Source organism: Lagopus leucura, unplaced genomic scaffold (genome assembly GCF_019238085.1).
Source record: "Lagopus leucura isolate 7727_CA_CO unplaced genomic scaffold, USGS_WTPT01 Super-Scaffold_100022, whole genome shotgun sequence".
Classification (NCBI taxonomy): Eukaryota; Metazoa; Chordata; class Aves; order Galliformes; family Phasianidae; genus Lagopus; species Lagopus leucura.
In genome coordinates this window covers 8,587,798-8,610,799 of record NW_024962275.1, presented here as the reverse complement: position 1 = coordinate 8,610,799, position 23,002 = coordinate 8,587,798, and the positions used below count along the sequence as shown (strand labels likewise).

Sequence of the window (23,002 nt, the reverse complement as noted above, 5' to 3'; positions counted from 1 at the left end):
CAGATTGCTGCCCATTCCTTCCAGGTCAGGAGCTAGAGGAAGAATGGTCCTTAAATATCTCATGAAGTAAAGGCTTGGGGTTGCTTTCCATCTGTTTGTAACAATGCTGTCTGTGCTGGACACTAATGATTCTGTTTTTTCTGGGGTAGTAGTCACATGCATAATGCATTCCCTGCTGGGCCTTTTTAGCAGTCCCCTAGCTGCTTCCCTTCTGAAGGGAAGTGTAAGAGGTAATTAGCAGCCACTTGAAAAAAGGATTAGCAGGTGAGTGGGAGCTGCTGTTGGGTTCATGCATGGAATTGCCATGGAAATGCTGAGATTTCCTGGCAGTTGATCCAGTGTGTGGGCTCCAAATATAGTTGCACTCATGGGCCTCTCTCCTTTGGATCTCACTATCCTACAAAAGGAGCTGTTTCGTTTTCCTTCCAGACGGCCCCTGCATGCAGTGCCATTGCTGTCTGTGCAAAGTGAGGCTGCTGAGTGGAATTAGTGGGAGTGAGGCTGCAGCTGTTGGCTGAAGTCTTTTGGCATTGCTTTCATTTCAAAGCAATTAGCAGAAAATGAGATAAGAAAAAAATATATGACTTGTTGGTTTGCTGTTTTTAGTTAATATGAAAAACAACGATAAATTGGTGCGCAGAGAGCATTCATAGAATCATAGAAGAAGTTGGAAAAGACCTACAGGCTCACCCAGTCCAACTGCCAATTCAGCGTTTGTGACTTCTTACAGAAGTTGGTGCTGCTTCTTGTCCTGCAAGTCCTTCCCAGCTCAGCAGCCCTTGAGTAGGAAACCCACTGAAGCAGTCACTGCAGAGCTGCATAGGGGCTCTCATGAGCTTTTTCAGACTGTGCACCAAGAGCTGCATTTTCTTCTAGCCTCATTTTTTGCTGCTGGACACTATGAGTTTAAACACTGGATACGTGTGAGGAGTATCTCTCGTTTCAGCACCAGTTCTGGAGGTCTGGGCACACATCTGGGTGCTGGAGGTACCAGTTTTGAGCTCCTATTGTAGGAGGTTCTTTCGGAGGCAAGTCTGCTGTATCTCTACAGCAGTAACAAAGAGCCTCCTGAATGTTTCGGTGCCTGAGGTGCTTTGGTTTTAAGCAGTAAAGTGTGCAATTTGTTTCAGATCACCTGTTAGCAGACTCCTACATCGGGCAGGAGGACTCCCCCGAGATGCAGCAGGCAGCACAGAACAAGCGCAGGCTCTCCGTCATCTCGGATGGCAAGTTTGAGAGGAGCTTCTCTGAGGAGCAGGCAGAGAAGATGCCAAGTGAGGGACCGAAGCCACGAGTCTACACCATCTCCGGCGAGAGGCCGATGCTGTCAGACCACGAGAACGAAAGTATGGAGCTGGTGGTGATGAAAGGGGCTGCCCAAGAGGAATGCCACCACGGCCACCCTGTGCACGGTGCTGGTGGCTCTCACGGTGTCAGCAGGCATTGCAAGGGCTGGCCTGGCAGCCGGCAGGGATCCAAGGAGTGCCCAAACTGCACCCGGCTGGCTGCTCCTTCTCATCATTCCTTTGACCTAGAGCCGCATCAATCCGGTGAGACTGGATGGCACAGAAAAAGGCTGGAGAGGATGTATAGTGTCGATCGAGTGTCTGGTAAGTAAGGGCAAGTGCTGGGTGCTGGAAGGGCACAAAGGGACTCATCAGCATGGGTGAAGGGTAGCACCTGTCCGTTTCCAGCATGGAGGTGTCGTTGCCATGTACTTTGAGTCGGCCCTGTAGTGCTTCACCTTGCACTGGTGTCCACATAAAGGGAATCCCAAAGCAGGGCTGTTACAGTAAGAGGAGCTCATTTATACTAAGAGGTCAGCTCATCCAAACCTATTTCTCTGAGTGGTTTTCATGATGGCTTGCTTCATCTTAGGGGATGTACGTGGGTTCTCTTTCTGTTGAAGAAAGAGCAGGAGAGGAGGGGCTGTGTCAAAGCACCTACATTTTTGCTCATCCAGGAGGCCATGAAGAATAGGACTCTCCTTTGCCTCACTTGGGGATTGAGGCAGGTGAAATCTTTCGTGAACATGCCAGGGTGCTCAAGGAGAGCCTCAGCTCAGGTTGAGTGCTCCGTAGTCTGTTGCATCTCCAGAATGCTGCTCTGTGTGGCTGGCAGTAGTCTAGCAGGGTCCTGCACGTAGTGCCACCTCATAGTCGTGCCATAAATATCAGCAAATAACACAACACTGGACATTCTCCCACACTCACTATCCATTTGCTGAGTGCTTTCAGGGAATTCGGCTCATCATGTTTTAATTGCATAAAAAATATCCTGATTATGTTTAAAAACTTAACCAGTAATTAAATATTTCTCCCAATCTGTGTGCTCTAAATTATGACCTAAAACAGTCCATCTTTGTCTGTCAGCTCTGTATGTGGCTGGCAAAGAGTCTGGCCTAATTTGTTTAATTCTTTTTATTGTATTTTCTTTTGGAAAGACTCATCAAGGCTTTTAGTGATGAATGTCCAGCCAGGAAATGTCAAGGTTTTCCCCTTGAAAAGAAATCTGGTAGAGTGCAAGGTCTGTGCAGATCACACTGTATCTCTTTCCTAGGCTCATGGTGATATTTACTGCAGATAAAATTGCAGGAAATTTGGGTTCTGGACCATATTTTCATACTTGGAGCTTGCAATTACGTGACTAAAGAAGGGGAAAAAAAAGATTTATCAAATGTGCAGAGCACCTACAGTCCAGTTCTGTGCATCATTTTAATCACTGTTCCCTGTGATTTTTGGGCTTCAGCTTAGATGCTGCGTGTACAATTTAGACTTTCTTATTTTTATTGCTTAAGTGAGAAAAAGAGTTTTCCTGTATTTACTGCTCTACAGTCACGTGCATTTTGCTGGTAGGAAGATGGCTCTGCATGTGATGACACAGCCAGGAATCTTGATTGGAAACAGACTGGAAACAGCATCAGTCTGAGCTGTTCAGAACAGAGATGACAACTCAGGGAGTTCGTTCTTGTTGAGATGAGGGTACTATGGGGAATGAGCTGCAGCCTCGTAGCGTGTTCTGAATGAAGAAGGTGAATATTTCTTGTTCTAACATCGATGGGTTTATGTTGAACGATTTCCTGAACACACTTTCCTTTCCAGCACTGTATTCTTTGCTGCGGAACTGAAGCAGGTTGCTTGATGCAGAACCAAAGGAAGGCTTCTGGTTGTTCATGGAGGAGTTCGAACTTCAAGAGCTGAAGCTGAACTTTTCTATTTGCTGGAAAAAAACACCACGATCTAGCAAATACTATGCCATGTTTCTGAGTCTCAGGCTCAGAATATGTGCTTCCAACCAGGCAATTTTCATTAGGGCTGGTTGTTGATGTGAAAGGGAGGTTGCCTTTCTAAACGTAAGCGTGTATCAGAGAAGATACTCAAATGGGAATAAAGTGGATGGTGCTGAACCTGCAGATGCCTTTATGAGTGTTTCTCTTTGTTCATGCAGGCACAGCCACCCTGGGCTTGCTGCACCTTCTGAGTGCTCGCACGAGTGGCAGCTCTGTGCCTGAGACCAAGTCTCCCCATAGCACTGCACCACGGGCTGCAGGTGTTCGCAGCTCGGTGTCGTTTGCTCTGTCTATCCACACATTGTTACTCAGGAAAAACAAATGACAGCTGAGTGGCACAAGCACAGCAAGTTGCAGGAAGTATTTCCCGGAATGTCCTTCATGCATGGCAAAGAAAGCAGAAAGCAAAGAAAGCAGAGCAGAGATGAACGGAGCTGAGAGAGAGACTAATTTCCCCAGAAATTCATTTGACAATGCTGCTTTCTCTGTTTGGATTTATGTGAGATGTTGCTGCTGCAAACCAACACTCGAGGCAGTTGGGCCAGATTGGCTTAATTTAATATGGAACTCGATGCTGAGTTTATGATGCCTAGCACCATTCCTCAGAAGCTCTGCTTCAAATCAGAGCTGGTGACTTAAGAGCTGTGACATGTAATAAGAGACCGTCAGTCCTTTGGGATGAGGAGTTCCTGAGAATTCTGTGCAGAACTGTTGGCTAAACCAGAATTTAGACAACTTCACCTCCACCACCTCAGTGGGTTCGAGACTTTGAGCAAATAAATCATTTATGTTCTGAGCCATTTTACATTGCTTATGTATGTTTTTTTGGAGGAAAGCAGGCAGAGGAATTTCATCACAAGTATTTAGCATACTTGAATGCTGATTTAATTTGAAACATTTATTTCCTTAGGGTGCCTTTATACAAACCTTGACTTAAACTGTCTGCTGAGGAGCATTCTGTGTAACTTCTAAGGAGTCCCACTTCAAAGAAAGCCTTCCCACTTGCATCTAGCTTTTTTTTTTCCACCATATGTAATTGCAGCTGCTTTTTGTAGATTTGATTGGATTTTGGCCATTGGTAGTGCACAAAATACTCTTGATAATGCCAGAATGCTAACGACTGAGTGCTGTGGTTCATAATGATCTTAAAGCTGGAGGGTGTGCATCTGGACACATGATTAGCAACACGTGGCAAGGTGTTAAGGAAGGAAGCCTCAAATTCAGAGCGAAGCAAGATGAAGAGCCAGGTAGCCCTAAAGCCTGGGGATCCCGTCCTGTGGGATCTCACATGTCTGGTGGCAGTGGTTTTTAATATACCTCCAATTTCCTCCTGAGCAAATTCACCCTGAGAGTTCTCAATAGAAGCTGCTTCTTGGCCAAGTTCCTCCTTCCATGTCACCACGATCCCACAAACAGAACTGGTGACTTGTTTTGCTGCCTGCTTTTTGTCTTGGTGGCCATTACATGAAGATGATGTGATGTGCTAATATGGCAGGATTGGGAAATAATCTGCAGTTGGTCCAAGCAGGTCAGTCTGCAGACATAGGGGACCAAATAAATGTGGTTGTCGTCAGATTGCACGGTCCATGTGCTGCTTGACTTCCAAACCCAGACAAACTCATCAGCCCGGGTCACCAGGAGCAGTTGTATGAGGCGTGTGTGGGAAAGCATCAGTGGGAGAACAAGAAAGTGTATTTCTGCCTTCAGCTCTGAATAGAGCAAGATGAGTGCTGTATCAGAAACAGCTGGATGAATGGGACATTTCAAGCTAATGGTGCTAAGGAAGAGGCAGAGACTGGAAAATGCTTTGAATGAAAAATGTTTTTTTCCCCCAATTATTTTTTTTTTCTCTTGTTCAAATGTCTCTTATGTAATTCCTGGATTTGTGCTTGTCTTTGTGCTTAGGAGAGAGCTTTCATTCTTCATTAGCAGTGTGACAGACAGGCTTAGTACAAATTTACAAAACACTTGGTGGTAGCATGCATATAAAGTGAGAGGATGAGACTGTCTTATTTAATACAGGGCAGGGTGCTGAAGAAAAGTGCTGAGTGAGAACTGGAAGTCTTGCTGTGTGGATTGTGCCTCTGCCTGCTGGATTCTCAGCTTTTGCTCCCTCTCTTCTAGATGATGTCCCCATACGAACCTGGTTCCCAAAAGAGAACCTCTTCAGTTTTCAAACTGCTACTACAACTATGCAAGCGTAAGTGAAACCACTGCCTTAACTTTGGTTGTGTATCTCCAAGTCTGTGGCCCACTCCAAACTATATCTGAGAGCACAGAGCAAATTGAATTGTGTATTTGACACTGCAGCTTGGGGGAGAGGGCACTTTGTGTCTTGTCCATTATTTTTTGCACTCATTATTTCTCTTTCCTACTATTCCCTCTTGTATAAGTTCTTGGGCTATGCAATTCTCCTCTGCTTCCTTATTTTCTCTGTGATGCTGTCCCTGACTGCCTCTGCAGAGCATGGGTGCTGTGGGAACGCCAGCTGAAACCCTCCTCCACTGCCTCTGCTCCAGCCACTGCTCTGGGGGAATATTAATCCAGGCCTGCCCCCCATCCATTGCTCCAGAGAAGTGTGTCTCTGTACTATGAGATGTAGCCCTACAGCTTAGTGTGTTTTTCCGGTAGAGGGCATCAGTAAATATCTGCAAAGCATGAGAGGATCTGGTTTAGGAGTAGTTTCTCCCTTTACACTGCATGCAGGATTTGGTGCTGCTGGCTGCTGTGTGTGGAGAAGCAACTTTTCTGAAAGGACTTAAGAGAGAAAATGAAGCCTCATTTCAAGATTGTACCCATCTTGTCAGGGTATGACATCTTCCTGGTTCAGGTATTTCCTCCCTGGCTGAAAAGGAAAGGCAGGCAGTGTGGAAGATGAGTTGATGTTCTGCTTTCTAAAGTCTTTCTCCAGCCTTACCACCTTCTTGTCCTTCTTCCTGTATCCATGTCACCCTCCTCTCTGCTGCTCCCTTTATTTCTGCTTGTTTAACCTGGTGTCCATTTTGTGATCTGTTTCTCTGCCACCTCTTTCCCTCAGACATTGCCTTCCCCAGGTGCCCAAAAGAAGCTGCTGGTTGATCTTGGGATAACCCAGACTGAATCAGATCTGCATTGATAAGGTGGAGAAGGCTGGATCCAGTGCTGGGGAGAGGGGTAGCTGCTGAAATACAGAAGGAATCTCTCTCCCCTAGAAGAAAGAGCTTATCTTTATGCTCTTTCACTCCTCACATACCCCAGCACAGCTGGAAGCACAGCCCATCCTGGGGAACAGGACGGGGGGGCATTTACATGCTGCCAGTCTGCAGCTCCTCGTGCTGCTTCTCTTACATAGCACCTCCATATCTCTCTGCCTCCTCTCTGAAGCTGCAAGTATGGTGGCACCTTCAGCAGGTTAATGCTCATTGGCACTGGACTCACAGGGCCTGTGAGCAATCTGAGGGCAATTTGCTGCATTTTTGCTTTGTTCTTTATGAACACTGGTGTTTTAGAGTTCTGATCTGGCAAGCCAGACCATGCACAAACCCAGCACATTTCGTTTGCTGGTGGGCACAGCCCTTGTTACCTGCAGTCACCTTTGCTGTGCATGTGGTTTGTGGCAGGATGCTGAGCTTGGAGCTAATGGAGACCAAAGTCAGGCAGGTGTGGAGAATGATGCCCTAAGGAAACACGTGAGGAGCACAGCTCCCTTGTTTTAAGGTAGCTGCTAAGATAATGTCTCTAGGAAGTCTGAGCTGCTGGAATTCACACAGAAACATCTCCAAGAGTTCAGGGCACCTTCTTGAGCTGGCTGGGAGGTTCCCAAGCCCCTGGCTTCTGCTGTGAAGTTTTCAGCCCTGGGCTTGCTTCCTTCTCAGGGTGGGCAATGCGGGCTGATTTCACAAGTCACGGGTGCTCAGGGGACAGGAGCTCCCTGCTCCATAACCCCCCATGCTGAGCTGCTGCTGTATTCTGACAGGCAGCATTCTGTTGTCAGTTTTACACCTGCGTGTTCTTTGGGTCTGCATGGAGACCCAACGAATTAATTTGCACCATGTGATGATACTGCCTTGGAGATTTTAGCTCAGTCAAGCTGGAGTTTGATCACTGAGAATTAACTTAAAAAGTGATTTCCTTCCACCTAACAAGAAATATTTGTCCCTTCTGAAGTGAGGATCCCCTCGGGATGCCGCGCAGGGCTGAGCATTAATGAATTCTTCTTTCTTTTTTTCTTTGCATCTTCTGGAATCTCTAGCATCTCGTAAGTATAATCTTCTATTTTTCATTTCTTTGTCTGTTGATGTATGGAATAAACTGTCCTCTCCTCTCCTGTCCAGCATATTCATTCATGCTTTCCCTGTGCTACGACTGTTGGTCAGCTGAGAAGAGGTTAGAGGCTACGCCTGCTGTGCCTGTATGGATCACACTGCAGCCATCCTCACCTTCAGGATTGAAGCTAGCAAGCTTTTGTCCCTCTTGAAACTGGTGCACGGAGGCTTTGTGTCTGCAGTTTCCTAGGTCCATTCCTCCATGGCAGGGATGACAGCTGTCAGCCCCTATTCTTTGGGTAGTTCTGTGGCCACTGCTATGCTTTCTTTAGGAGCCATCTACTCTAGTGAGGACCTTTGGTTTGGTGACTGTTGGCCAGCCCTTGACTCTCACACAGTCCTGCAAGGCCCAACTGTCTCCCTCAGGCAGCCTAGTCTATTTCTGTTGTCTGGTGAGAGCTTTCCTGTCTGCGTCTTGTGTCCTCTCCAGTTCAAAGCTGTGGAGTTGGTTAATGGCTTAAAATGGTTTCCCAGGGCATTCAGGGGCTACGCAGAAAGGAAGAGACGGAAACGAGAGAATGATTCTGCAGCTGTTATACAGAGGTAGGGCCCTTGTCTCCCGCAGCCGTGACCGTGCCTGGTGTTGCATGGGCCCCCACAGTGTCATTAGTGACGCTTGATGATGTTGAACGTGGTTGTCCCTGTCTGTGTTGCTGTTGGTAGGGACACCAGCAGTGCCTGTGATGGAAATATGGAAGTGAATGATGCTACAGGTCTGGGGATAGCTCATCCTTCTTAAAGGAACGCTGTCAAGTTTATTTTTAAGCTTCTCAGTATAACATGGGGAAGCATGTTAATTTTCAGGCTGAAAATTAAGAATGCAATTCCCCCAGCCCTTTCCTAAATATCTGGAATTTGTTTGAGGTTAGCTGAATATCTGAACAGTCACTTCATGTGTTATTGTTACACCTACTTAGGTACATTGAAATGTGAGGCATGAGGAAAATAAATGTATCTATTGTCCAGAAGCCTGTTTTACTTTTGTTTGTTGGTTATTTGTTTCTTCTTGTTGTTTTAAAGGACAGAAAGGAGAGAAAAGAGGATTGGTTCCTCATCCTGTTATTACCAGAGAGCCCTGGTTTGCAGGGCGCATCACTTGGTCACTGTGGTAATCAGAACAACTCTGTTGTTTGAAGTGTGGCCAAGACTTGTGTGTTTTGGCAGCTTGTGAGGAAGGATAACACAGCATTTGTGTCATTGGCTAAAAACTGCCTTGATTACTTCAGCACTGTTCAAAACAAAGTGGGAGAAAAACATCAGATTTTCACAATGGGGAAATTGCCAGGAAGATATTTTCTTTATCAGTAGGTGTTTGTTCTTTGGTTTTTTTTCCATCAGTTGTGAGGACAAATGCAAATCAAAACTGAAGATGTGGTAAATAAACAGACGGTGTATCTTTAAAAGCAAAGAGATTTCTCATAATTCGTTAGACAGAGACGAGCCTCTGTCGGATGGTGACTTGTTGACACAGCTTGCAGGTGCAGGAGGGGAGCTGTGCACCTCGGTGATGCTGAGCACTTGGCACTGCGGGTGTCACACCGGCCTCGTGGGACAGACTGCTCTGAGGAACCCAGGAAGGATTGTACAGCAGAGCTGTCTGCATTGCCCTGTGGCAGGGAGGAGGTGGGACTGCGGTGCTGATGAAGGTGATGTGGTTTTTTGGCTGGGCCGTGGCAGCAGACCCCGGTGTGTAAGGATTGCCTGGCAGGTAGCGCTGAGGAGCGAGGAGGATCCCAGCACTTATCCCAGTTTCAGGTGCTTGCTGCACAGCCCTTTGCAGCCTTGGGTGTTTTGGAAGGTCAGTGGTTATTGCAGAACCTGCAGTGCACAGCCTGGTGTGCTGTGAGCTGAGTTTGTATGGCACTGCTACCTGCTGGCATGAAGGTGCTGCCTTGAGGGAGGGCAGCACCCGGTGGTCTGATGAACCAGTGGCTGATCCCAGCTGGGGAGGAGTTCTGCAGAGCTCTGATGTACTGCAGTAATCCCAACTGTCATTCACCTCTGAGATAACAAAGATGCTGCTCTTCAGAGAAGAGATGGAGCACTGCAGGGGGTGCTGCAGGATAGGGAGTAATAAAGAGATTTTATCACTGTAACTTCAGGGCTGCTTTCTGGATTTTGATGATGAGATCTTAGTAGTGAACATGTAACACTGGGCTTTCAAGGTGCAATTTTAGGAGCCAGGCAAGAGGATTGGGCAGGTTTATGGCTGCTCACAGGGCAAACTGCTGCTCCCCCAGTGTCCCTGAATGGTGGTGAAAGCCCATGCTTTCATGCTAACATGTCAGCACAGAGGGGCCTGCGTCCAGGTGGCTGCAGGATGCCCACACTGAGGTAGTCCCAGACATGGATCTCTTTTCCAAAGTGCTTTGTCTAGAATAGAGCTGAGGGGAGAAAAAGGTTCTTTGTCCCATTCTGTAAATGCTTAATGCAGAGGGTAGCCCTGAATTTTCCTTGCAGCCACTCACAGCTGGTTTTAGAGGATGTATCCAGAGAGCTGCCTTCAGCCCTCACTAATGGGAGAGGACCAGCTGGGAGCAGCACTGTTTTGTGGCAGACTGGTCCCCAGCTCCAGAAGAAGCTCCTCTCTGGAGGGGAGAACTGAGCATTTAACCAGAAAATGGATTTCAAAATGCCAAAAGCCCTGAAGCCTGTAAAGGCGGCCTTGGCAATTAATTCAGTGTTTGGTGTCTGGCGTAAGCTTGGTTTTGCAATGGCCCGTAAAGAGTTCATTCTGGTGATTTACCACATTTAAGACCTGTTGGTTTAAGGAACGTCCCTGGTCCCCTTAGAACATAGCTGATTTGAATCTAACATGCTGTAAAGCACCCTGGTGATCAGTTACTGTGCACTGCTGAAGGCTTTGCATACAGAGCAGCTCAGGTCGTCCTTCTTGAGTTGCTGTTTGGATTCTGATGGCTGCATGGGATCTGAAGCCAAAGAAGGGACAGTGCAGACCATGGCATGGGCTCTTCCTCTCCCAAGAGCTGCACCTGTGTTGATCTTTCTAAACCAGAGTAGATGTGTCTGCCTTGCTCTGTATGCCTCAATGTCAGTGCTGAATGTGCCTTCCAGTCCAGCCAGTTTGTTCAAGTGTCTGCATGGTTGTACCATGTCCTTACTCATTCTACTAACTGGTGTGTGCTGCAGACAACTTGTCATTTCATCTCTTTCACCAACAACGGTCTCTGTTGTGTGATGTCTGTGGTGTACATTGGAGGGGCAGAGGGGATCCAGGACCCCCTGCTCCATACAGGCTGCAGGTACGTGGGTCACTGCTATCCCCTCAGGGCTGCAGTGCAGGCTGAAGTCACCTCACCTGAGCAGGGTTCAAGGAGGAATGGAGCCTTTCCTTGCTAGTCCACTTGCTGCTCATCCCCTGTGTCTTTTCTGCTGTCCAGTTTGGTTCCTGTCCTGTTCAGTTACTGTCTAGGTGAGTGATGAGAAATCAAGGGAGACAGGTCCCTTGCTCTAAGGAGGATGTAGGAAGAGTCCCTTTGCCTCATAGCATCACTCAGGTTGGAAAAGACCTTAAAGATCATCGAGTCCAACCATGACCTAACCATACTGCCCTAACTATCAACCCTCCGCTAAATCATGTCCCTGAGCACCACATCCAAATGGTTTTTAAACACATTCAGGGATGGGGACTCAACCACCTCCCTGGGCAGCCCATTCCAGTGCTTAACAACCCTTTCAGTAAATAAGTATTTCCTAATATCCAACCTAAACCTACCCTGGCACAGCTTGAGGCCATTTCCCCTCGTCCTGTCACCAGTGAGAAGAAACCAACCCTGCTCTCGCTGTAAGCACCTTTCAGATATTGGAAGACAGCAATCAGGTCTCCCCTCAGCCTCCTTTTCCCCAGACTGAACATGTTCTCAGGAGTTGCCAGGATGGTCTGCTTTATGCAGACTGTGAGGTGCTGCTGTGTCCCTGAGGCTTGCCTTGGGTGGGCTTTCCTCTGGAACTGAGAACTCTGCAGCCCTACTGAAGTCTGCCTGTGGTGCTGGGCAGGAAAGCACATAGTTAGACAGGGAGCCACAGAGAGCTGGCTGGTGAGGGCAGTCAGCCTTGCTGAGCAGTGCTTCCAAGAAGGAAGAAGCTGAAGAAATATTTCCCAGCATTTCGCTCTGGAGAGCAGTATGGGCTGCGTGGCTGCTAATGGTGCTGCTGGGATTTTAGCAGCTGCTCTGAATGTGTTTGGGAATGAGCACAGCCACGAGCTGTGTGTGCATGCTGCAAAGCCCAGGGCACCTCACTTTCCTGCTGGTGCATGTGTGGAAGAAAAGAGAGGGGGGAGAAGCTCCTGCTGCTAACCAGGAAAAGAAGGAGTGTTGCTAGTATGGGCTGCAGCTGCTGCAGAACGGGTGCCTTATGTACAGGAGAGTGGGGAAAAAGCCCACAGCAGCCCATGAGAATGGGACAGCCAGATAGAACCTCACTTGCTCTGTAACACTGGTCCAAGAGGGTTCAGAAACAACCGTGTGCTTGACAGACATAACCCTGAGCAGAGGCTGGGTACCTGCTCTCAGTGTTTGAATGCCTTGAAGGAAATGAACTGTCTGTCTTCCCATTTTTTCCCTTTCCAGCTTTTTCAGTCCTCCTGGGCCCAGCTTCATATTGCCTTTCTCAGAGGTTTTGTTTGAACTTTCTTACAGGAATTTTCGGAAGCACCTCCGCATGGTGGGGAGCCGAAGGGTTAAAGCACAAAGTAAGTGAGAACCTGTATGATGTGGCTGTGAGGAGTTGGGGTTTGTGCTGGTGGTTTACAGGGAGCCCAAGTTGTGCACAGATACCAATAGAAAGGAGTTAGCACTGGGCTGGAGGAAGGATTTGACCTGCTGATGCCATTTTACCTTATGAAGAAAAGGCCAGGTTGTTGCAAGTCTCCAAGACACATGGATATCTGCACGCAGCCTTTAAGCTGTTTCCAAAGAAGCTCTGCATAGGCCATGAGAAATTTGCATCCTCTCTGAGGTGTGGAAGAGCTGCAGCATCCTTGTCCCACGTCTGCATGGTATTTGGTGATCAATGGTGTAGCAGCGAGGAGAACCAGAGCTGAAAGTCGAGCAGAGTGAGCTGCCTGGCTTCTCGCTGAAGGTGTGGACCTGCTGTGGTTCCCTGGAGGCAGTTGGTGCTTTGTGTGCCGTGTGGACCCGTGGCTTTCTCTTTTCTCCTCTCCTATCCCACCACCACATCTTCCCCACAGCAGGGCCTGGGGAGAGATGCCCAGTGGGATCTGAGAGGAAAGTCGTGCAGAGAAAGAACAGCAGGAAAGAGATGGGAGCAAGGGGGTAAATAAAGGGAGCGTTATGCCTTACTTGGCAAGGAATCACCTCTTCGGCCTGGGAAACAGCAGTTCTCTTTCCATGAGGAAGGCAGTGCTTCTCCATAACTTGGCTGGAACAGCTCTCATAGCTGTGGAATGGGCTGAGAGTGGTGTAGCCAGCACCTGAGAGCTGAGAATTGTTCCAGAGAGGAAACAGCTTGTCCTTGCCACCACCTGGCCAGATGTCGTGTACAGACTGCCCACAGCAAAAGTGTTGCTGGGTTGAATTTGAGTTGAATTTCCTCTCCATTCTGATATGCTGTGGGAAGTAGACAGCAAACAGCATTGCCTTTTAAAGTGTCTTTATTGGCATCTGAGTTAGCATTGCCTGAAATGAAAAGGGCTCACCTTCACCTAGAGCTGTCTGTAAGTGCAGGCATGCCTCTCTGCCTTGGTAACTCTCGGGTCATGTTTTCAAAGCTTTCTCCATGTGCTCAGTAGCTACATGTGTTGTTTTAAGTGAAAGCTGAGGATGGAAATCACCTGAAGAACTTTCCATGTGACTTGTTTCCCTGGACCTTTGCACTTGGACACTGCAGCAGAGGACAGGCTCTATCTCAGCTCTTGTAATGCAGATCTGCCCTGATTTCCTGTGTTGCTGATGTGAGATGCTGTCACTGCTATTACTGCAGTGAGCTTGATCTGTCTGCTACTAGAAATAAGCACGAGTGGCCCTAAGTGGCTGTTAATCTAGATGTAATGGCTCTCCCAGGGAATTGCCAAGCTAGACATTATGGTTGGTGATTCTCAGAAATCTGCCTGCAGGGCAATCAGCTGGGCCGAGCTCCCTGGGTTCCGCTTGGGAAATGCCAGTACAAATGGCCCTTGAAGAAATAAAAATATACATATATCTATTAAAAAAAAAGGGGGAGGTGAAAAATGCTTATACCACAGCAGGTGAAGTATTTCTTCTGCTGCCAGAAAATTTGGAAAGCATGAGCTTTCTAAAGGCCCCTTCTCTGATGGAACAGAACAAGAAGAGAACCTCCCAACATGGGAAAAGGGAGAAATGACTGGATAGCTGCCTTCTTCTAGTTACAAGTGTCATTAGCTGTTGTGTGTGCACTTTCTTGTGAAGGCTTTTGAGTCAGAGCATTTACAGTGGGATATTGGCATCGCCCTGATGAAACTGAGGTTTGAGCAGTGCACATTTAAGGAGTGACCATCGAGCGTTCTCTTTTTTCTGTGTTACGTATCCTGCAATGGCTCGGGTCAGAAAGTGGGCACTTCTGCTGCTGCTGTCTGGAAGACAGACCCTCGTTTGCTGTGTGGAGAGGACTCACGGTTGGCAAGTGGAAGAACAAGCACTGGGGAGATCGTGATGTGTAGCTTTGGTGGAAATCTACTGGATGTTTTGTTTTGCTGGCAGCAACCGAGGTGGCTTTGGAGTCTGTTAATGTCGTGCTTTGGTTTTATCCTAGCATTTGCCGAACGGCGTGAGAGGAGCTTCAGCAGGTCCTGGAGTGACCCGACTCCCATCAAAGCTGATTCCTTCCATGACTCTCGAGAAAGTGAGTTCTGAGTCCTTTGAGCTTCCTCCTGTGGCCAAACCCTCCAGCTGAGGTGTTGACTGGAGTCCCACTGGAGTAACTTCTCTGTTCCCTTTTGTCCCATTTGTTATCCTTTTAGTTTCATGAGATCTGAGCAGATAATACTCTGGGTATATGCACCTGGTCATCTGTGTGTACCTATACTTACAGGTAGAGCACAAGCACATCTATCCTCATGTTTTTGTGCAGCAGCCAAAGGACACGCAGTCGTACAGCTTTCTTATGGCTCTCTGTTCCCACCATCCCTTGTTTGCTTGGGGGCAACACCCTACTTGGAAGCACACCAGTCCAAAGTTGCATTCACCACAGAGGGGCAAACCTTCACAGTCTCCTGTGCAAGAGCCCCTTCTGAGCTCTTCTGTAGCCTAGAATAATTTGGGGCACAGCTGCAGTGCTCCATGAAGCATAACTTTGATTTCCTGTCTGTGCAGGCTGCACAGATGATAGGTTGGGGCAATCTGATCTTTGGGCTGCCAGGAATTCCTCTGGAAATCCTCAGTAATGCTACAGTGTTCCGCCTGTGGGGACCCAGGTGCTGCTGTGATAATTTACAGAAGGAAATGCCAGCATCTTCCCAATTTGTTTATTTTTTTTTTGTAAAGAGAATGGCCGATTCACCCAATATTATTTGAAATCCTGCAGGGAAGGGGTTAATGGTTATGAGTTTGCCCATGCTGACATGGGTTGTATTCATTACATAAACTTCACTACTGAAATCAACTGACCTTTCAGGTAAGCATGAGGTCCAGCCCTCCTGGTTGGAGATCACACCGTGCCAGGTTGCAGGGGCAGAGGTACGAAAGGCCAGGTTCAAAACATGACCCGATGGTTCCTTTGCAGTCTGATTCTTCCCTGCTCCCTCAGCTAACTCAGAAGCGAATGGAAAAGACATGGTTCAGACAGATGTGTCTGGTGCTCCAGCACTGTCCAACGACACTTGGACATACCAAAAGGCACAAGTGGAGGCACCTCTGTTCTCTTTCCTCACTCCCTGGCTTAAGGGAACCATCTTTATTTTTAACATTTAACGGTCAATTATATTCCTTCCAGATAGTTTTTTCCCCAGGAGGCATTGAAGGCCAACAGGTAAGGTGAATTCGGAGAGCAAATTCAAGTCTACTGTGGAAATACTGCTGTGTTTGCTACGGCCGTCCTCGCGCTCTAGGATTCTCTGCCAGGATCAATTTGACTAAGAAGGCAGAGTTTCTGTATAAGCACTGAGAAAACATAGTCGGACCAGTAATCATTACAAGGAGACCAGTTTTGGAGTCTTTGGAGACTTTTGCTCATCAGCTTGGCAATGTTAAATTGTAGAGAGTCTGTCTGCATTCCATCTCCTTCCCCACTTCTGAAATGACAGGGTGACTGTTGTGATCAGCATCTGAAAGCTTACACTTGTGAGACTGGTGAAATGTTATGTGATGTGTGGTTCAGACTCTGTGTGTGCACTCGTCGTTTGTCAAGAGAGTTTGTTTAGAGACGCCAGCCCCAACGTGTGGTGTCTGTCACTGTGTTGGAAGGAAGGAGGGCACAAGGCTCATGGCTTGTGGTGCTTCTTGTGAGGTAGCTGCCAGACAGGGCTGAGTGGAGAAGGCAAGCTGTTCTGCCCTTGTGATGCACGTTGTGTTCTGACAGGCCATGATCTTCAGGATTCCTGTGGCACTTTGGATGGTGACTTTGACTTGAACTGGGAAGCAGAAAAGGAGCTTGAAGCCATGGCGTGTGATGGAGAAGACTTTATTCCACCAAAAATAATGGTGAGCATTTCCAAGCCAAGCAACCTTTAGCTGTTTGGGCCCTGACTTCTGACAGCTGCTAAGTTTAGGATCTGCAGGGTGAACGAGAGGACTGTCCATCCCTGGACATCACAGAATCACTCTCACCTTGAAAAGCAGTGCCTGAAATCACAGCACAGCCAAATCAACTGCATCTCCATCGCAGTTTGGCTTGTGCTAACGACAGGCCTACCCAGTTAGGCTTTTAACGAGCTGGCTGAACACTTCATCCAGAGCTGCCAAGCAGCCTGCATCTGCCTGACATCCTATGGCTGTGTGTGCCTGTGTCACCTTATCCCTTGGCCACTGCTGTGCTCAGCCCTGGCTGGTCCTGGCTCAGGCATGCAGCCATCCCACCTCTGGCCCACTGAGCACATGAATTTGAACAGTCCTCTCCAGCCAGAAGCATAAAACCTCACACAGGGAAGGCTGTACAGCAGTGATCTTTACTGGGCTGCAGCCAGTCTTGCTGGGGTCTGCAAGCAGCTGCATCCTCTGTGCCCACCTATCTCCCCTTTACAGGCTGTCAGCTCAGACTCAGTCCTTACTACTGGACAAGCTGTGCACTCAGTTGGTGAGGGCTGGGGGAACTGTGATGCTTGGGAGTACTCCACAGGCCTGAGGATGCTCTGAAGTGGACTAAAGGCTTGGAGGACCTTCTGCAGCAATACAGATAGTCTGGATTATCTTCTGGTTTGGATAACATGTAGGAGGTGCAACTGAACAAGGCACTGTTAGCATAGCCTTTGTGCTTCTGAACTCTCTATTGGCCTCTCCTCATCCTGTTGCAATTCTCTTTTTTTCTTTACAGCTCATTTCTTCCAAGGTGCCCAAAGCTGAATACGTCCCAACAATTATTCGCAGGGACGATCCCTCCATCATCCCCATTCTCTATGTGAGTATATTGCTTCTGCTCTGCCCAGGAGGGTGGAACCTGGCTCCACAGAGATTTATTTTCTTTGTTCCTAGTACAGTGATTCTGAAACACGATTGTGACTTGAAAAAGCTGAAAGGAAAGGGCTGGGTGTGTGCTGGACCCAGGTTTGGGATTTGGCACAGCTTTTGAGGAGACTCAGGTCTAAGTGGAAGAACAAGGTGGCATGAAAGCTGCACATGTGGGAGATCAGACTGTGTAGGCACAGCCAGGCAGTGGGGGAAGGTGAGCAAGGGAAGCCAAGACCAACCTGAACGAAACTTCACATTGCCATGCTCAAGACTTGTGTTTCTGCTTATCTTTAGGTAATGTAAGACCTCGGACAGTGGTGCTTCCCTGTCAGCCATGAATTTAAGCTTGAATTTGCCTGAGCAATGTCTAAAGCACCAGCAGGGAGTCATGGTCTCTTTTTCTTAATCACTTCACATTCATTTAATGTGAAAGGGAAGGGTTAGACTGACAGCCCAGAAAATTCAGTCTCTGTGCAGCAGACAGTGCTGTCAGGGTTTTAGCTCTGCTGTCTCCCTTCCACTGAGAGCTGTGCATCTGTACTGGTGACCCTGCTGTGCCAGAGGCAGATGGGTTAGGAGTGTTGGCCATTTGTTAGCCAACTTGGATGTGTACAGTACCATCAGTTGGATACACAACATGGGCCAAGAGGCAAATACTCACTGATGACACCGACAGTGTCTGATGGTGTATGCTTTGGGCTGGTCTGTGGGTTTCATCTCCAAGTCTTTAGATGAGGTTGGCCTCCAATGGACTATTTGGTCTTCAGCTTCTTTGCTGAGGTGTGTTGTAGGGTGATTATTCCTGCGATGCAACTAGAAGCCCCAATGGGTTAAATCATGCTTAAGGGTATGTTTGTCTGGGAGTGTGACTGTGTGATACTGAAGACCTGAGTAATGTCATGGAAGCTGGTGTAGTGGCAGCAAACCTTGCTACATCTGCCTCTTTTTGCTTTCCAGGACCACGAACACGCCACCTTTGATGACATCCTAGGTATGCTGGATGTTATTTCTTTATCTTAAGTCCTGCCTGCTGCGAATGTATCTGATCAGTATGTTAAGTCACTTTGCCCTGCACCTCAGCCACCATGTACAAAGGTGTTTTTATCACCCTAAGGACACCTGATGCTCAGTGTGGTGCTGTTGGATTTGCTGCCATAATAAAACTTCACTTCTGTAGGCAGTTTTCTGTGCTAAGCTCACAGATCATGAAGGAGAAGCTTGAAGCACAGGGCAGCAAAGATGCTGCTGTGAAGTACCCTTTTAGGTGAGCAGGGGCTCAGGACAGCTGGGTCTGGTACAGCACTGTACTCAGTAGAGAGCAGTAGCTGGTGCTGCTCTGCACCTTGCCTGCCTTGTGATGGGCTGTGGTTTCTTATTTTCCACAGCATTAAAGGTGAGGATTTGCTCTGACATTATTGAAAATGCATGCTGAGCACCTCTTGCAGCTTGACCTTCAAGACTGAACTCTACTGAGAAGAAAAGAACAATTTTGCAAGGTTCATTTTTCACTTCCTCCATGGCTCATCTTTCCCAAAATGTTTTGTTTTGTTTTCCAGAGGAAATAGAGAAGAAGCTTAACATTTATCGGAAAGGCTGCAAAATCTGGAAAATGCTGATATTTTGCCAGGTAATGAAAGTTGTTAAGAGGGGGAGTGGTTTGTCACAAATTTCTCTTTTTCTATAGGGGAAAGTACATGGAGGAACCAATATTCCAGTATTAGGTTCTGTTAGAGTAAATGCATACAGCTTTCACTTCTCCTTTACCCAGACAGCAAGCCATCACAAATTGCTGTGACAGCAGCAGATGACATTTAGTGTAGCCAGCTCCAGAGCTGGGTTGCTTTTCAGCTGCTTTCAAGAAAACCTAAGCAAACTTGCATTAGCGAAGCCCCCAGAAAGAGGTTTTTGGAGAAAGGAAGGAGTATGTCTGATATGATAGCTGCAAGTTTTTGTACAGCTTCAGTGTGATGCTGACAAGTGAAGGATGTCACAGATCCGACCAGCAGATGGCACAGCCTGGAGTCCCAGAGGAGGGAGAGGGGTGAAGGTGCAGGCAGAGGAAGCAGTGCTGGGGCAGACGGGCGCTGCTGTATCTGGGGCTCGGTGGGGATTTCCTTCCTGAGTCTCTTCTCCTGAGAGTTCAGCGCTGTGCTGCCCCAGCAGCTGTGCAGGGAACCTTGAAAGAAGTGAGGAAGTGAGCCTAACTTAAACTTCCTATTGCAGGGGAGTTGGGCCAAATGACCTTTCAAAGTCCCTTCCAACTCTAAGAGTTGTATGATTCGATGATAGGTGCCCCGTGCTGCAGAGCAGTAGCACTTGCAGCCCAATGACCTGGAGACTGCAACTCTTAATTTTCCTGATGTTGTATTCAATCTTTTTATGCTTGCTACTGCCAAATACCAGTTCTTCTGCAGTGACATCTTGCCTGCTTCTCCTGCTGTGCTCAGCTTCTTTCTGCCTACCACAGCAACTCCCCTAACACACCCCAATGAAAGGGACTTTCTTTTCTTCCCTACTGTCCTCCAGCCACCCACAGCAAAGGGCTTTCTTCTTTTTTCCTCTTATTGCTATGTCTTTCTAAAGCACGGTGAGCATAATAACATCAACAAATGGACAATCCAAGCCCCGACGTACTCTGTATGTGAAAATGTTCTGAATTAGTGCCTACGGTGTCTCCTGTGAAGGCTCTAGCAAGCTGTGCCGGCCTGGCGTGTCCACTGTGCTCCCTTGTGGCACTGCTGGGTATGGCTGCACGGAACAAGGAATATCTCCAGGGGCTGTTTCTTCAGGTGTTGTGCATTTGTCCCTCTCTCTCTTGCAGGGGGGTCCAGGTCACTTATACTTGTTAAAGAACAAAGTTGCCACTTTCGCCAAAGTGGAGAAGGAGGAAGATATGATCCTGTAAGTGACCGTGTTCTGTTCTAGAGTCACGTCGCGTTTTTCTGCTCTGTTTGCTCTGTGTTTGTAGCACGTGGTGTAGAAGGAGGGGCAGAGCTTACTGGGGTGGTTTAGCCTGGGGCGGATGAGGCAGAGAGGGAATTAAATAGCAGCTTACAACTCCGTGGGGGAGAGTTGGAAAGACGACAGAACCAAGCTCAATTTAGGGCTGGTGCAGCTTTGGGTCAGGTCAGCAGAAGATTTATGCTCTTCCCTGCTGCTTGGTGTGTCTCTGGACTAGAGGTCATCAAAAGAGAAAAAGGCATTTCCTTTCTTAGCAAAGGCCTTGCTGACAGAAACCAGAACATGCACCTCGTGCCTCTGGGGCTTGGAAGTCGCTGAGGTAGCTTTTCTTGGCAGGTGACCGGTGGCAGAAATCCAAGCTATTCCCCCACAGCTGTCTCTGATAACTGCCCTTCTAAATGCAGGGGGAAATGGAATTTGTCTCTGCAAAGCCTGCTCAAAGTCCAGTGCTGGGGCAATTTTGCTTTTCCTTGCAGAGAGTTAAGCTTTGCCTGTTTTGCTGCCCGCTTCCTTGTGCTGGCTCAAATGTAATTTGTCTAGCAGTGCTTCTTTGTGGGGGTGAGCTTGTATACCAACCTGTTCCTACACAAAAGATTGTTGGCATGAGAGCTGAATATTAAAATCAACATCTGTTCAGTGTTCTCATGCTCTGGCACAAACACCATCAATAAAAGGCACGTGCACACATGCTTCTGAATGTGCTGGGGGCATAGCAGATCTGACGTTGGTAATTCAAGGGCCTCCAGAAATCTGTGGGCATGCAGCTGAACGGGTGCTTGGAAGTGAATGTCTCCATCCCACCTGTGCATGGCTGGGAGGCAGTCCTGAGAAGAGCTTATACTGCAAACAAACATCTGATCACAGGCATCACAGGGGAGCTGCTGGGCTTTAGAGCCCACCTGTCTGCTCTAATAATCCTCGTGCAAGGAGGGTCACTGTATCTCATGTCCCTCAGGCACAGCATGCTAGTCAGTAGTGAGAAAAGTAAAGTGGATTTTAAAATGCTCCTGGTGGATTTTGCTCCTTTTTCTTCACCTTGAAGCTCCCTTGTCTCATTGGGCAGCTCCTCCTTCCCTACCACATGGCAGAGGCTCTGCCCCTGCTCTTCCTTGTCTAAGACCCTCCATCGCTCCCCGGGCAGCTTGCTGCTCAGGCTGTGAGCTTCAGGCCTCTCCTGAGCTGCTTGCACTCACGCATCCACCTGAGGAAATCAATTTCTTAATGATCTCTTTTATTTCTTCCAGCTTCTGGAAGAGGTTGAGTCGTCTGATGAGTAAAATCAATCCTGAACCAAATATCATTCACATCATGGGCTGCTATGTTCTTGGAAACCCCAATGGGGAGAAGGTAAGAGCTTTGTGGGTCACCTCTCTGGGAAGGACTGCTGAGTAGCACCAAGCCCAGGGAGGCAGCAGACACACTGTGCTGTCACATCCTCTTTGCTGGGTGGAACGTGCTGCATCCTATCCCACCAGTGGCTGTTAGGGGCTGAACCACCCTATGGATTGTGCCAACCCCAGAGGCAGAGAGGAATGGTTAGTGGTATGCAGGAAGGGACGGTGCTGAAGCCTCTAGGAGAACAGTCAGTCAAAGCATTTGATTTATTTACTGCTGAACTGGATGTTTTATTTAAAGGCCATGTAGTGGATTGTTTCCTGGAGGTAGGGGTGAAGGATGAGCAATTCTGGATGTCCTGTAGTTCATCTTTGTTTTCAGCTCCTAACTTTCTGTATGTTTTCCTTTCAGCTATTTCAGAATCTGAAAAACTTAATGAATCCTTATAGGGTTGCCTTTGAGTCTCCACTTGAACTATCAGCTCAAGGTAATTTTTTTCTGTGCAAAGAACCATATCTTCCACATCAGCCTACTTCCTTCCATGGGCATCTTCATGAAAAAGCAGCTTTGAGCTCCCTTAAGCCTTACCATGATCTTTTTGCTTGTAATCATCTTTAGTGTAGCTCATTTGCTGAGCCTAGCTTTCCCCATGCAATTCCTCTTGTTCACAATTTAGCTGTCCTGCTTCTTGTGCCTGAAGCTGCAGAACCTCTTCAGAACCACTGGAAGTGACAAATTGCCTAAATAATAAGCAGCTCTCCAGGCTGAATTTGGGAGATTCGTCATCTTACTGGGGTGTGTGGAGTCATTGGGATACATAGGAGCAGAACTCCAAGGGCGCAGGGGTTTCTTCTCCAGAGGGCTCAAGCCACTGGCACCAAGCAGGTTGTCTCAGTAGCAGGTGATTTGGATGGAGCCCATTGCAGCCATTCTGTATCTCAGCCCACTTTGCTTTCTTTTTTTTCCCCCCTGTAACTCAAGTTATTTCAAAGCACTGTGGATTTTTTCTTGTTCTCTTGTCCACGCATTTATGGGTGCAGTTTCACAAATGACATTCTGAAGTTGCCCTTGTTAATTTATCTCTGCCTTACCCCTCAGTACTTTCTTCTTTTGAAAGGTAAAGACACACAGCACTAGGCTGTAAGCTCTTGGGTACTTCCTGTGCTGCACACAACTGGCATTGACGCTGCTGGCTTATTCTTAACTCCCTCTTACCCATGTAGGAGTGTACAGGAGCTGAGCACATCAGTGCTGTGCAGCATTCCCTGTGCATGTCCTCATGTCCTGCCAAGGTTTGGCTGTGCAGAACCCAAGTAAACAGGCCTGTACATGAGTGACAAGAAGCAACTTGCAGGGAAATTCCTGGGTTTCTGCACAGCCCAGCAGGCAAGGCAGTGGACTCTGTGTGTGTACTTGAGCAGCTGATCATCCAGGGGGCTGGGCTGAAGACTGTCTGAATTTATCCCGTTGATCAGTCTGGGGCGCACTAAGAGCGTAACCCCTCTAATCCT

General features: G+C 47.8%; 1 protein-coding gene across 7 annotated transcripts in view; it reads left to right on the top strand.

Moving 5' to 3' along the window:
- NSMF (NMDA receptor synaptonuclear signaling and neuronal migration factor) overlaps positions 1–23,002 on the top strand; it is a 46,234-nt gene that overhangs the window by 15,805 nt on the left and 7,427 nt on the right. Inside the window, exons 3-15 of one of the 7 annotated variants that reach the window (XM_042878946.1) lie at positions 1,146–1,610; positions 5,414–5,489; positions 7,521–7,526; positions 8,068–8,136; positions 12,255–12,307; positions 14,347–14,436; positions 16,111–16,232; positions 17,062–17,145; positions 18,153–18,186; positions 18,752–18,822; positions 20,017–20,096; positions 21,401–21,503; positions 21,903–21,978. In XM_042878946.1, the coding sequence (XP_042734880.1) occupies positions 1,146–1,610; positions 5,414–5,489; positions 7,521–7,526; positions 8,068–8,136; positions 12,255–12,307; positions 14,347–14,436; positions 16,111–16,232; positions 17,062–17,145; positions 18,153–18,186; positions 18,752–18,822; positions 20,017–20,096; positions 21,401–21,503; positions 21,903–21,978 (1,329 nt within the window). Of the gene's footprint in view, positions 1–1,130; positions 1,611–5,413; positions 5,490–7,520; positions 7,527–8,067; positions 8,137–12,254; positions 12,308–14,346; positions 14,437–16,110; positions 16,233–17,061; positions 17,146–18,152; positions 18,187–18,751; positions 18,823–20,016; positions 20,097–21,400; positions 21,504–21,902; positions 21,979–23,002 lie in introns of all 7 variants that reach the window. The other 6 variants (XM_042878945.1, XM_042878947.1, XM_042878949.1 and 3 more) reach the window with 6 other exon arrangements.